A 12,635-nucleotide genomic window follows, 5' to 3' on the forward strand; every position below is an offset into this window, starting at 1 on the left:
CATTATTGTCAACATGTTCATATATAGGTATAGAGCTATAACATTGCATTTTCCAGGACAAAAGTGAGTGATCAGGTATACATGTTGGTGCAAGTTCAGCAATATTACCACATTTATTTATAACAGTTGATGCCAAAGTAACCGAAAAATCTACAAAATTTTCAATGGCATCATGTGGTATAATACAATAATCAACAACTGATACACCTTTTGTTGAAACAGATGTGAAATCATTGTTTACCATATTTCGTCCGTTTAAGACACACATATTTGTATTTATTAAAAAATCTATTAAAAGCTCACCATAAGCATTTGTATTAAAATCTTTGACATCTCTAGCAGGAAGACAATCGATACCAGCTATATGATCATCTAAATCGCCTATTCGACTATTAAAGTCTCCGCATATGAAAATTTTTCCAACTGATTGTAATAAATACACATTAGACAATAATGTATCATAAAAATTGTTAACATCATAATATCTGGACGAATTTTGCGGAGGAAGGTAACATACACAGGGAAATATTAACGATTTATCTTGCTTGTTACACATCCTTAACCAGAAAATCCCTTCAACAGTATTATCTTCAATGGAAATATCAAACATGTTTAAAACAGAGTTTCTTATGAAAAAACCAATTCCACCCGATCCAGATTTAGCTCTTATATGTATATTATTACGGTTAAACCCAAACCATGTGTAACCGTCTAATTGTAAAATATCATTATTTAAAAGATGTGATTCCGCTATACCTAAAATGTCAAAATCATTGTCTAAAACACATTGAGATCTTAAATTAAAATTGTCAGAGTTTCTATCATAATTCCACCCCTTCACATTCCAAAACCCGATATGAAGCTAATAATTGTGGTTTCTTCCGTTGTCGTTGTAACGCCCGTTGCGACCCCTGCCTCCAGCTCCACGCCCAGCACCACGACCCCGGTTTCGACCATGATGAACAGTTCTAAAACTGTCGTCTCGATCGTCATATCTGGAATCGCGCCTATCTATATCACCCCCCTGATCTCGCCTCTGTGAACCGTCTCTAGATCCGGGCTGACGGCTGTCATACCGGTTATCACGATTCCGCAAACCCGAATGGTGGTTGCCATCTCCGGAAGCACGATCACGATTCCGCAAACCCGAATGGTGGTTGCCATCTCCGGAAGCACGATCACGTGGGGAATCAGCGCGTTCACTAGAGCCCCGTGGAACAATACGTGAACCTCTGACAGTAAGACCATGCGACTTAATCGCACCAAGAACAGCTCTGAAATTGTTAGCCAACACTCTATCTGCCTGAGCCTGGTCATGTTGAATAAACACATTAGAATATATGCTGTGGCCCTTCAACTATGCCTCAAACTCCTACACAATTCAACGTGTAAAAAAGTAATAAATACAGAACAATAGTTCCAAGAAATAAACAGTTTTAAATATTCATTGTTTGATAATAGTATTCACTTTTGGTAAGGTCTCAAATTTGAAAAAAATCTACTTTCAGAAATATGTCAATGTTTAATTTATCATTTTACTACCATATAGTCAACCAAAAAGTATTGAATTTGACGAACATTTATCTGTTAGCCATAGGTTTATATTTGTCAGTGAATATATCGACTTTTGAAACCCTTATTCCAGTCATAGAACTCAAATGTGAATGAAAGTCTAAATATTGAAACTTTTCAAAGATACTAATCGTGATATATGCTGACGACGAAATGAAAAAGACAACTTAATCTTCATTGTTTCAACAATTCTGCATATCAAATTGTATTTTTGTTCGTCATCTGGTTTTCTAAAATGTAACAAAGTGAACATAGAACAAGCAAACACGGAACTGTTAATTTTATTCACATATATATTTCAGTTTAAATTACTTTCAATGCATGAGTACATGCGACCCAAACATTTTTTTAAATTGTTCACTGCCCGCTCTTATGCAGAATTACTAGGATTGAAAACCCTACTGCAAATCGGCAAAACTTGAAAGATGCCCTCTCGACATTATTATAAAAGTGAGAATGATAGCATTTTGGAACAAGATAATAACCGATTAATGTACAAAATTATCGTTTGTGCCGTTTAAATATAAAATTATGATTTAATCAAATATTGATCTAAATGGACTTTCTGCATTGCGAGCATACTGAACTCTACTGGACTAATATGATTTATGGCTTACCAAGAACACATACCTTCCATAAGCATTAATGAAAATGTCAATCAATATTTAAAAGATAAATGTATCCAGTATCAAAATACACAAATAAATTTTAAAGGCAAAAATTACAAAATATTAAAAAATATTATTTATACTAACTTTAAAGCCTTATCAGAATTGCTTATATGAAGAATATTACATTTCCATACACCGGTAATCATAGATTCCAAGTAGAAAATTCAGTATATGTAAAATCTTACACCTAAAGAGAATCGAAAATGGTATATTTGTAAAATCAATGTCCTTAACTTAAAGAAACGTTTATCCATTGGCAAAAAAACTTGTCCTAACGTTCCAGGCTATACTCAGCAATAGTAACGCAGTCAAACTTTAAAAACAATACCGCTTTGTTTAAACCAAATTAGTTTCTTAAAGTGAACATGAGACAAACCCCTCAAGCCTTAAGATGCATTATTAATTCGCATTATCTCGTGCACAGAATAATCGAATACATAATATTGTGGGAAGTTCAAGCCAATTAATTTTACAAAGGTTTCAATTATACCATTCTATAAGAATTCGGATTACATTTCCTCATGTTTGTACAATACACCTGTCAATGGAAGTTGCGTACTTTCATCTTATGACTTAATTAAATCACACCACCTGTTTTTTAATGCAGAGGTCCTATAAGGTTATGTAAACATGTTAACGATGTTACAAATTATTAATTAAATTACAGTTAGACGGGCAAAAATTACTTATTTGCATTTACAAGTGCGTATGATTGTTTCACCGTGAAGTATCAATTATTTTAATTTACACAGTGGGAAACTTATTTTGTCTAAATTAGAAACCTTACGCCATACATGATTAATATTTATACTACAACAATTTATGAATATATTTTATACAGTTTGTATGTATATGAACTTAGCGCAATTTATGTACACATTTTATTCATTTTAGTCTTGTAAATGTCCTTGGAAAAGTAATACAATTGTTAATTAATAAGCGTAATACATATTTAAACAGCTGCAGTAGTAAACCATACAGGGTGTATTATAAATAAACTAACTTGAGAATGCAGATACAAACTTCACTGCAATTTATTTTGTGAACAACGTTATTATTTTGTTGCAGGGATTTCGCTATCGATCGCCATTGGCGCCAAATGGCGCTAAATTTTTTAAAGTGTCTCCAAGTTTTTAAATGTGGCGAATTAAAAAAAAATCGGTAAAATCCTATCCGAAAATGTATATATAATGTGCTACTGTGAATCGAAAGCACGCGACCGAGCATTAGCGGCCAGCGTCTGTCAGTTGTTAATATTGATTCACGACGATGTAAGCGACCTACAGTGCAGAATGCAATCACTGAAGCGTGTAAGTGTTACAAACGGTGTTTTTACTGCTATTGTCAAGTTTTATGGGGGTTATTATCGGATTAACGGCTCCTTATGATACTGAGCAAGAAATTAAGTAACACGGGGACAAACTGTCACGACGACAATAATTATAATGATGATTAGGGCCGCTATTTTTTTTATCAAAACCATGGGTCTGGCAAAAGCAAAATTTCTCCACTAAAACAAATAAAAACTTGTTTCAACAGGTATTTGTGAGCATTTCTGTTTAATAGTTTCATTATTATAATGTTCTGAGAAGGATATACTTAGATTAAGATACCAACCATTTCTAAAATAAAAAGTATATCGTTTACTCGATGTACTATATTTCGGATATGTTAAAATTTGGACATTTAAAGATAGGGACATTTATGTGTTGGTTTGTTGTTGATAGTTTGTAAAACTATGTCTTATGTTATTTCAGGCAGCTAGAATAGATGGTGGCAATTAGCTGGGCCTTTCTGTCAGGAAATAGGCGTGAAAAAACATTAATTTAATTGAACCTTGAAATCATCCACCACTAACAGAAAACGTTTTAACAAAAGAAACTGAAGTATATCATGTCCAAATGACCAAATATAGCTGTGTAACAATTGGAAGTGAGATGCTTTGTTTTCTGATGTTTTATTTTTCTTTTGTCCTTTCAAATGATGTACATTGGTGTGATTCTATGTTTAAATAATTAACTTTGAAACATTTATGCAGCATGCTGTTAAATACATTGATGTTAACATTATTAATATTATATTATTTTGGTTATCTGTATTGTTTATCAAGTTGAAAAAATGTTATTTATATTTTATATGCAAATAAAGTTTATTAAGACTTATGAAGGTATGACTTACATGTATGAAGTTACTTATTGTTTTTTTATGTAATAACATACTTTTCAAAGTGATAATATAGTCAATGACATTAATGTAGTAAGGTTTCTTTAAATGATTGTTCTTTTAATAAGATTGGAATAACCGACAGTTTTCACGCCGCGAAAAAGTGGCGACAACTTTTTTTGGGCCAGTGAAACCCCTGTGTTGCTTTTAATCTACATTTCTCATTGCTTTAACATGCTAATCTACTTGATAGTTTTAACGTAACCTTACACTTTGGGTATTATCTTAATGTAATTAAAACACAGCATGTTTATTAACCTACGAATATTTACATTCCAATGAGTGTTACTGTTGTGTCGGTGTTGATGTTGTTTTTTATCTTTAATGTTAGTTGCATAATATTTTTACAGTCACCATGTTTTCCTAAAGAGACTTGTATGGGATTAGCCGCATTACAGATTTAAAATAATAATGTTTATCTTTAGTAAATCAAAACAATCAAATTACATGTTTTATGTGTAGTTTCAATATTTTTTGCCAGTTTCCTGATTCTCTCTCATCTATTATTTTGATTGACAAAATAACTAAAATGTCCATGTCAAAGAGATCACAGATGAAGGCCAATCTAATACAGTATGCATAAATTTGTTTATTGCTTAGTTGGTTTCCTTTTATGGTCAAATCACAAGTACATATCGTTACAGCATACAATTGGTATGGTGATAAGGATGTTCATGAGTTGCGAAACAATGGTTTGCTCATGATCGTGCTTACGTGAAATGATGACAACCGAACGACCACCGCCTGTCAACCGCATTGTCCTGACGAGGATTTCATTGACGTTGATGCGTGAAAGGTTGTCAATAACAAAATCTCAGTTCGTTTTATGCTGCCGTACCGAGTGTGGTAATTTTTGTTGTAGTTTTCACCGGACCTGTATTATTGCACCCATTGTATACATCTTTGTGTTCAGTCTGTGAGAATGAACAGTTAATTGTGAAAATTACTGTGATATTATCGTAACAGGAAATGGACATGGAACGGGTTGTAACAGCCTTAGTGTTTGCATGCTTTGCACGTAAGTACATATACATATAATACATATATCGGTTTATAAATGTTTTTTATTAATTTATTTATTTCGTCATAGGTATTATTTACAACAAACAAATGTATCAATAATTATTTAAAAAGCTATGCAGCTATTATTAACTTCATATGAAATTGAGAGAAATATACCACGCTTGATAGCATAATAATGATTAAGCCATTTTTCGTTGGTTTTCGTGTTGGTCGGTACCAACACATTTAGAGGCTAAAATCAATAAGACAATTGGCATTCTACAAACAACAGTAAGTTAGATGTGCGATACTTAATATGTTCCTGCTACCGTTGAAACGAGTAAAGGGTAAACGCTTGGATGAAAATTGTACATAAAATATCTAATACAATACATGTAAAGGAATTGTATTTCGTTTAAAAGAACAGCATGACTCTATTGTCACAATGATCTTCATTACTTGTATTTAACTGTATATTTCATTATTTTCATGATAAAATTCGTGTAAGACGTTGTATTGTTTATGGTTATGTGAACATTGAGATATTTGTGTGTCCCATATAACTTATTTAAATGGTAGTTTTTAAACAACAGCATATGTATTAAATATCTTAATTTATTTATACATGTGCTCATACGGTTGCTTAAGATTGGGATACAAATTTATTGATTTATTTGATTTTTCAGTAACTGTTTCGGCGAATCGTAAGTACACCAATTAAGTACTTTTTATGCAGTTCTTTCCAACATTTTTTAAATTATCAACGAAAAAGTTAATGCATATACCCTGGTAAATAATTTCATTAATGATTTATATTTAAATATGAGAACAAATTATATTTTTAGAAATATAATACGAACATGTCTTGGTATTTGCTTAAACTATGTTATTGGTATTGCAACGTCCATTGCTAAGTGTTACCCTTAAAACGAAAAGCCACACCACTGCATGCATTCAAATGGTTAATTGTCCACAAAGACAACACAAAAACACACGGTAATTAATCTCAGTTAGACATTTGTAGAATGTTTGCTCTCGTTCCCACTCGGAATTGTGTAAGCAACCTGGTACTTATATACATCGCTTTTATGAGAATTGATAAAGACTAAAGGGTGTATTAAGTTTTAAATAATCGTCCTCACCAAGTCCTGTCCTTCGAAATGACTCTTTCATACAATTTACCGGTATCAGTCCAATTTATCTCTTGTCTATACATTATCAGAACAGAACAGAACATTTTATTAAAGACTTGTACAAGTACATCGTCTTCGATACATATACATTATACATAAAACAACATTACATAGCATTAAGTGAAAGAGTTATACGAACTTATTTGTTAAACAATACTTAATCGAGAAGTTATTCGGAGATGAACTGTGTTTCAGTTATTAACAAAATTTAGTGCATTTCTGTAGTTTAGAGTGTCCTTAACAAACTTACAAAGATTACTTATATCGGTCTTATAACATGAGGTCAAAAATTGCGTAAATTTAAATACATAAGGTTTAGCATAGTAATAATGTTTAATATACTTCTATCTAATTACATTATAACAATTGCATATAATGACAAAATGGTACTCGTCCTCTTTATCTCTACAATTGCAAACGGTACAATATCTTTCTTCTCTATGAATTTGTTTATAACGGCCTATTTGTATTTTTAGAGGATTACGTTTAATCTAAGTTTGATGATAAATGAACAATTAATTTTGGACAAACTATCTAGATATGGTTTAGAGTAATGTGATTGTTTACAATACTTGTATAGATTTAAAATAGAGCTATTTTCTATTTTTAGATATTTTAGTAATAGTTTCTTGCTTAAAGGGTCTATAATATGGGTTTAATATTCATTCAAAAATATATCCTGATCGATTACGTTAGGGTTGTCAAATATATATGCAAACCCATATTCTGTTAACAATGTTCTGATATTTGCAGCCCAATTCGAATGACCGTTAGAACTATCTGCAACATATTGTAAATAAATAGTTCTTATAATTATATTTTTTGTAGGTAACAATTTTCAACCTCATTGAGGTTTCAACGTCGATGATTGAAATCCAGTTTGATGGCTTGATATTGAACTAATTTTGTTCCGTAGGATTGTGCTTCTTTTGTCCACTCTTCAAAACTCTCAATTCAACTTTCATTAAAATGTATACGGGGGAGGGGGGAATAAATGTTACTCTCAAACCCCCTTTCAAAAAAGGTATACTTGAAAGTCCATACTATTCGTTTTAAAAAATACGTTGCGTAGGTATACGATGAACTTCACCATTCATTTTCAGATAGGATCATAATACATCCGTTTTGTGTATATGACATTATAATAAGAAAATCAGTGACTTTTTATGTGCATAGTTTATTTCTATCATTGTTCCCTACACCAATTTTGTAAACCTGGGAACTGAAAACGTAGTTGTTAAATTGATATTTTATTACGACTCAATAACTTACTCATCTGTCTTATTTAGGCTAAACAAAATATAATTGCTGTTTTAGATGCGGCGAACTCGACTGGTAAGTCCCATTAAAATTCTTTATTCTGTAAAATAAGGTTTATTTTGAATTATTTATATCGCTTTTAATATAGAATATCACAATGAAAACACTATTATTTTTTAATAGCATGAGTAGTATATGTGTTGACTGCACAGTGGGCTGTAGTGTGCTATATGCTATAAGAAAACCGATATACGTTTTACTAGTATGTACCGACACATGAACAGCAATGCACGCTACCTATAGGCTGGTTGGTTTATCGGACTTCGGAGTTAGCAAAACATTGTGGAAATCACTCGAATAAACAAAATAGCCTTTCACACAACAATGTGTTCATCTATAATAAATATGACAATTGTGATATATTTTTAATCTCTTATTTCTTCCTATTTTTTCACATTAAAAATAACATCACAACTCTTTGATTAGCTTATTTTCTTAACGATATTTTTTATGTTTTTTGTCTGACGCATATTATAAAAACCAAGCGAATCCACTTAAAGTAATAATGAAATATATTCAGTTTCCTCCAAATATTTTTATTAGTATCCCAAACTCATGACATGGTACAAATACATAAAATTCTATGAAAACAATGTCAATTAACAATCAGTCACTTTTTACTCATCTACCTACGCTGCCTGTTTGGGTCGAGGACATATTTATTGTCCATTTGACACGTTATTGCAAACGTTAAGAATGTATATTGGTCCGGTTTAATTGCGAAATGATAAACCATATAAGATACATATACATGTAGTATGTTGTTTGTTTAATGAAACAATAGCTGCTTTGCGAACTATAATAACTGTGAAGAACAAAATCGTGTTTGTATTTTATTCACTGCTTCCTTGTTTATACTGCTACACACGCGAAATTAACAACAACGGTTACTCACCATTAAAAAATTGAAAGAAAACGTATTGTTTTTATTTTGCATTTGCATTTCCAATGCGGTAATCTAAGTCGAGTGTTTTTAAGTAGTTGCTAAGAAAAAGAAATCCTTTCATGGTAGAGTTTCTGGATTTGTATTGTTGAATATATTATATATTTTTTATGTCCAGCTTTATACATTTTATAATTATTTGCAATATTCGAATCAGTATTATCGAATCCAGCATTATCATTTTATTAAGTTCAAGCCTTTTTTAAAAACAGAAACTGCAACTGGTAATTTCATGTTAAAGGGGCCTTTTCACGTTTTGGTAAATTGACAAAGTTAAAAAAGTTGGTTCAGATACGCAAATTTTCGTTTTAGTTATGATATTTGTGAGGAAAAAGTAAAACTGAACATTTACCATTCTCCAAAATATTCATTATATGCATATTTTGTCGATTTGAAAACCTGAAAATTAAAAGGCGTTGCAACGCGAAACGATTAAATAATTTGGAAAGTTCTGTTGTCGTTATATTTTGTGAAACTACGAGGACTTCTTATATAAAGTAAAAATTCATCCTCATATAACATGAGCATGGATGGTCGAGTGGACTAAGCGGAAGACTTTAGACACCAGGCCTCCAGGGGTCAGTGGTTCGAGCCCAGTTGAGGGTTACTTTTTTCTTTTTCTTAATTGTATTCTTGTTTTTTTACTGGAGATTTTTTAGGTCCAATGTTTTAATTTATCAATATAAAGCATTTAATGACAAACTTCAATACATGCCAAAATCTGTGAAAAGGTCCCTTTATTCGGCTTTTTGCATTATGTTGATACCATTGCCGGCATGAATTTGTAATTTCTTAATCTGCACGTTTAACATGTAGACTACAATAAACGCCACCATGTTCATTTACGAATTATAGCAGGTTTCGTCCACGTTTTATTAACGCCCACAGCGTAATACTATCTAAGAATGATTAAGTAAGCAAGGTATTCACTTTGAACTAGCATAAGTTTAAAATATGATAAAAAGATAATTTGCTTGTTGTTTATTTAAAAGTAATGCTTTTATCTCTTTTCTCGCGAATAGGTACTCCTAGGTTGTTAGGTAAGTACCAAACTTTTCTCCTCTAAGTGTTATTTTTAAATGCTTATTAAAATGATCAGTCGACATCTTTATACTTACTTGATTTAAGGTTTGGAAGTAAATCAATCACTAAGACAAATAATCATTTTTAATGATAATTTACAGAATGTACATCGGCACACGTACCTTAATATTTTACCTTTAAAGCCAATTACAATCAGTAATTTACATGTAGAATTCAAGTTTATGTGAAACTACGGTTATCGCTTTTCAATAATAACCGATGATTAAGACACGATACCACTATTAACAGTTTATAATTAGGTACTGTAGTTTAACAAAGTACGAATGTGGTTGCTTTTTTTTATATCCAAACAATAGAGTACCATATATTTTCCGTATTTATAAATAAACAGGGCGGTGTTATAAAATATGACAATTGAAAAACACCGAACCTTGCAACAGCTGGTATTAAATCCAGCCACTTTAACTACATATTTAGCAAAGGAAGGGGGTAGTTAATCCGAACTCTCGTTTGCGTGATATGATACAAATTTTAAACCAGACACTTTAACCTAGTTCGGAAATCTTTTCAGGCACTGTATTAAATTATTTGTACCATATTTAGAATTGTAAAATTTATTCTCAAATCTTATATAATTTATAGTAATATTAACACGAAGTGCTTCATTCACACATTCGAATTAGACATACGAATCAAAAACGTGTTTCATGCTTTCGCAGTGTTGATTAAGCAAATTTGCTGCGCTCTTAAACATACATGCCATACGTCCCGGTTTGTCCCGGAAATGAAGAACATGGCCCGCAGTCCCGGAAATCTTTCAAATGTCCCGCATTTTACAAAATCCATATATACATGTACCTTATCTTAGGTTTAACTGCATCTCGAATCAGTGTGGTCCCACTAATCCGCAACGTCTCCATGGCAATGCCTACCCGAATAGGTGACTACGCTACGTGTCAAAATCGATCAATTAACAGGGGTCCTATTATCATATCGATTGTCTCACGTTTGCAGTCAAACCGAAAAGGCGACATTGTTTAATGTGGTTGTTAATTGGCTTTAATATACTGATTTTATGGCAGTTTTGGCGCACTCTTTAAATGAGCGACAACACTCGTAAGCAGTGTAACTGCAGTAAGATCATGCAGACGACGATTGACGTAATTTTCATAAGCGTGCGATTTTATGGCAGTTTGTTGAATTAATTAACGCACAACTGTAAATGCTTCGTTCGATTTTAAAATGAGCAATATTCAATTTGTAATCCGAAACACGCTTCCGAATTGATATGCTTACGCGACATAAACACATTCTAGCGTCAAATAAACAGTGCTTTATCCTTTGTCTCAATAAAAAGCGCGCGAAAATTATGCAGACATGTTGAACGTCGCATGCAAAATGTGGGTGTATTTTGCGTTGTACAAAAGCATGAACATCACGTCATTTTATACTTGTTCAGTGGAAAAAAACCCGCCCCGATTTCACAATATTTCATCTCATCTTTAAATAGTAACAAATGCGCTACGAAGTTTTTATGCGGCCGTGGATAGGCTCACACGTTTGCTGCAGATATGTGACATGTACACAAAAGCAATTTGGTGCTATTTTTGAACACGTAAACACGTGGCTTGTATCTAGTAACGGAAGTAGAAATGTTTAATTTGACGTTAATACTAGTAGATATTTCGGATAATCTTTCGAACCTAGCAATTTACGATGTAAAAAAATGCGTTTCAAAAATTCATATATGTCTATATATATCGCTATATTAATTCATGTCCCGGAAATTCGGCAAAAGTCCCGGAAAATTGAGCTCAATGTCCCGGAATTGGTCTGAAAATTTATGGCATGTATGGTCTTAAAACAGTATTTGACTATTCATTTCTTCATCACTCGACGAGTGATGACAACGTATACGTGATTGACAAAGACACTGCTGAACGCTTGATTAAAATGATTTGTAGCTTTAAATGTGCCGGTCTCACATACCTCCCTACACCTGGGCGAAAGGCGATGAAACAATTATGCACATAATTAGAATCAATTTTTTAATTAGATGACTTTGGGAGAGTTTATATTGAAAATGGTAACAGCTGTAAAGACTCTGTTTGAATATGTGAGATTGAAAACCTGCAATCATGAAAACAAAACTATCAATCAAAAGTGTCATATAGGAAGGTAATTTATAAAACTATAATTGAAATACACTTTTAAATAATTGTATAATAATTTTTTTTTTTGCTAAAATAGGAATATATTAAGACATCAAGCTTAAAAAAAACTTATTTGCATAATCGTTATCCAGCTAACCATGTTGTTTTGCGCAAGCACTTAGTAATCCTGTCTTTGCTATCGCTATCTTTGAAAATGCGTAAAATGTTTATTTTTTTAAAAATTTGTTGGTGCATTTAAATACTTGTTTCAATGTCACAGGTTTCATTATTCCGGGTGAAAATGGGGCGAGACCGCGTCTGCAGCTCATACCAGGTAATATGGTGGCAGATAATTAGTATACTTCATGTTTTCTTAAAAAGAAACATGTTAAAGAAAGTATTCGACATTCCGGACAATCTTTAAATTCAGATAAAGGCATTAAATCGTAGCGAAGCAACAATAAAAAGTGATTTATTGAAGTTAAAGCGAAAACACATGACGCGTGGAAAGTTG

General features: G+C 32.2%; 1 protein-coding gene across 1 annotated transcript; it reads right to left on the reverse strand.

Moving 5' to 3' along the window:
- Nucleotides 1–862: 862 nt before the first annotated feature.
- Nucleotides 863–10,888, reverse strand: LOC127841269 (pre-mRNA-splicing factor 38-like). The gene is made up of 2 exons (XM_052369994.1): nucleotides 10,827–10,888; nucleotides 863–1,274 (listed from the first exon to the last, which is right to left on the reverse strand). Exons 1-2 carry the CDS (start codon nucleotides 10,886–10,888, stop codon nucleotides 863–865), a joined length of 474 nt encoding a protein of 157 aa, XP_052225954.1.
- Nucleotides 10,889–12,635: the final 1,747 nt, after the last annotated feature.

This window comes from Dreissena polymorpha, chromosome 1 (assembly GCF_020536995.1).
Source record: "Dreissena polymorpha isolate Duluth1 chromosome 1, UMN_Dpol_1.0, whole genome shotgun sequence".
In the NCBI taxonomy this organism is placed as follows: domain Eukaryota; kingdom Metazoa; phylum Mollusca; class Bivalvia; order Myida; family Dreissenidae; genus Dreissena; species Dreissena polymorpha.

Bases quoted from the DNA above. Each gene is read 5' to 3' on its own strand.
- LOC127841269 (XM_052369994.1), bottom strand. From the start codon at position 10,888: ATGGAGACGTTGCGGATTAGTGGGACCACACTGATTCGAGATGCAGTT. The intron at 1,275-10,826 runs GTACATGTATAT...TAACAATTTCAG, and splicing joins GCAGTTAAACCTAAGATAAG to AGCTGTTCTTGGTGCGATTA.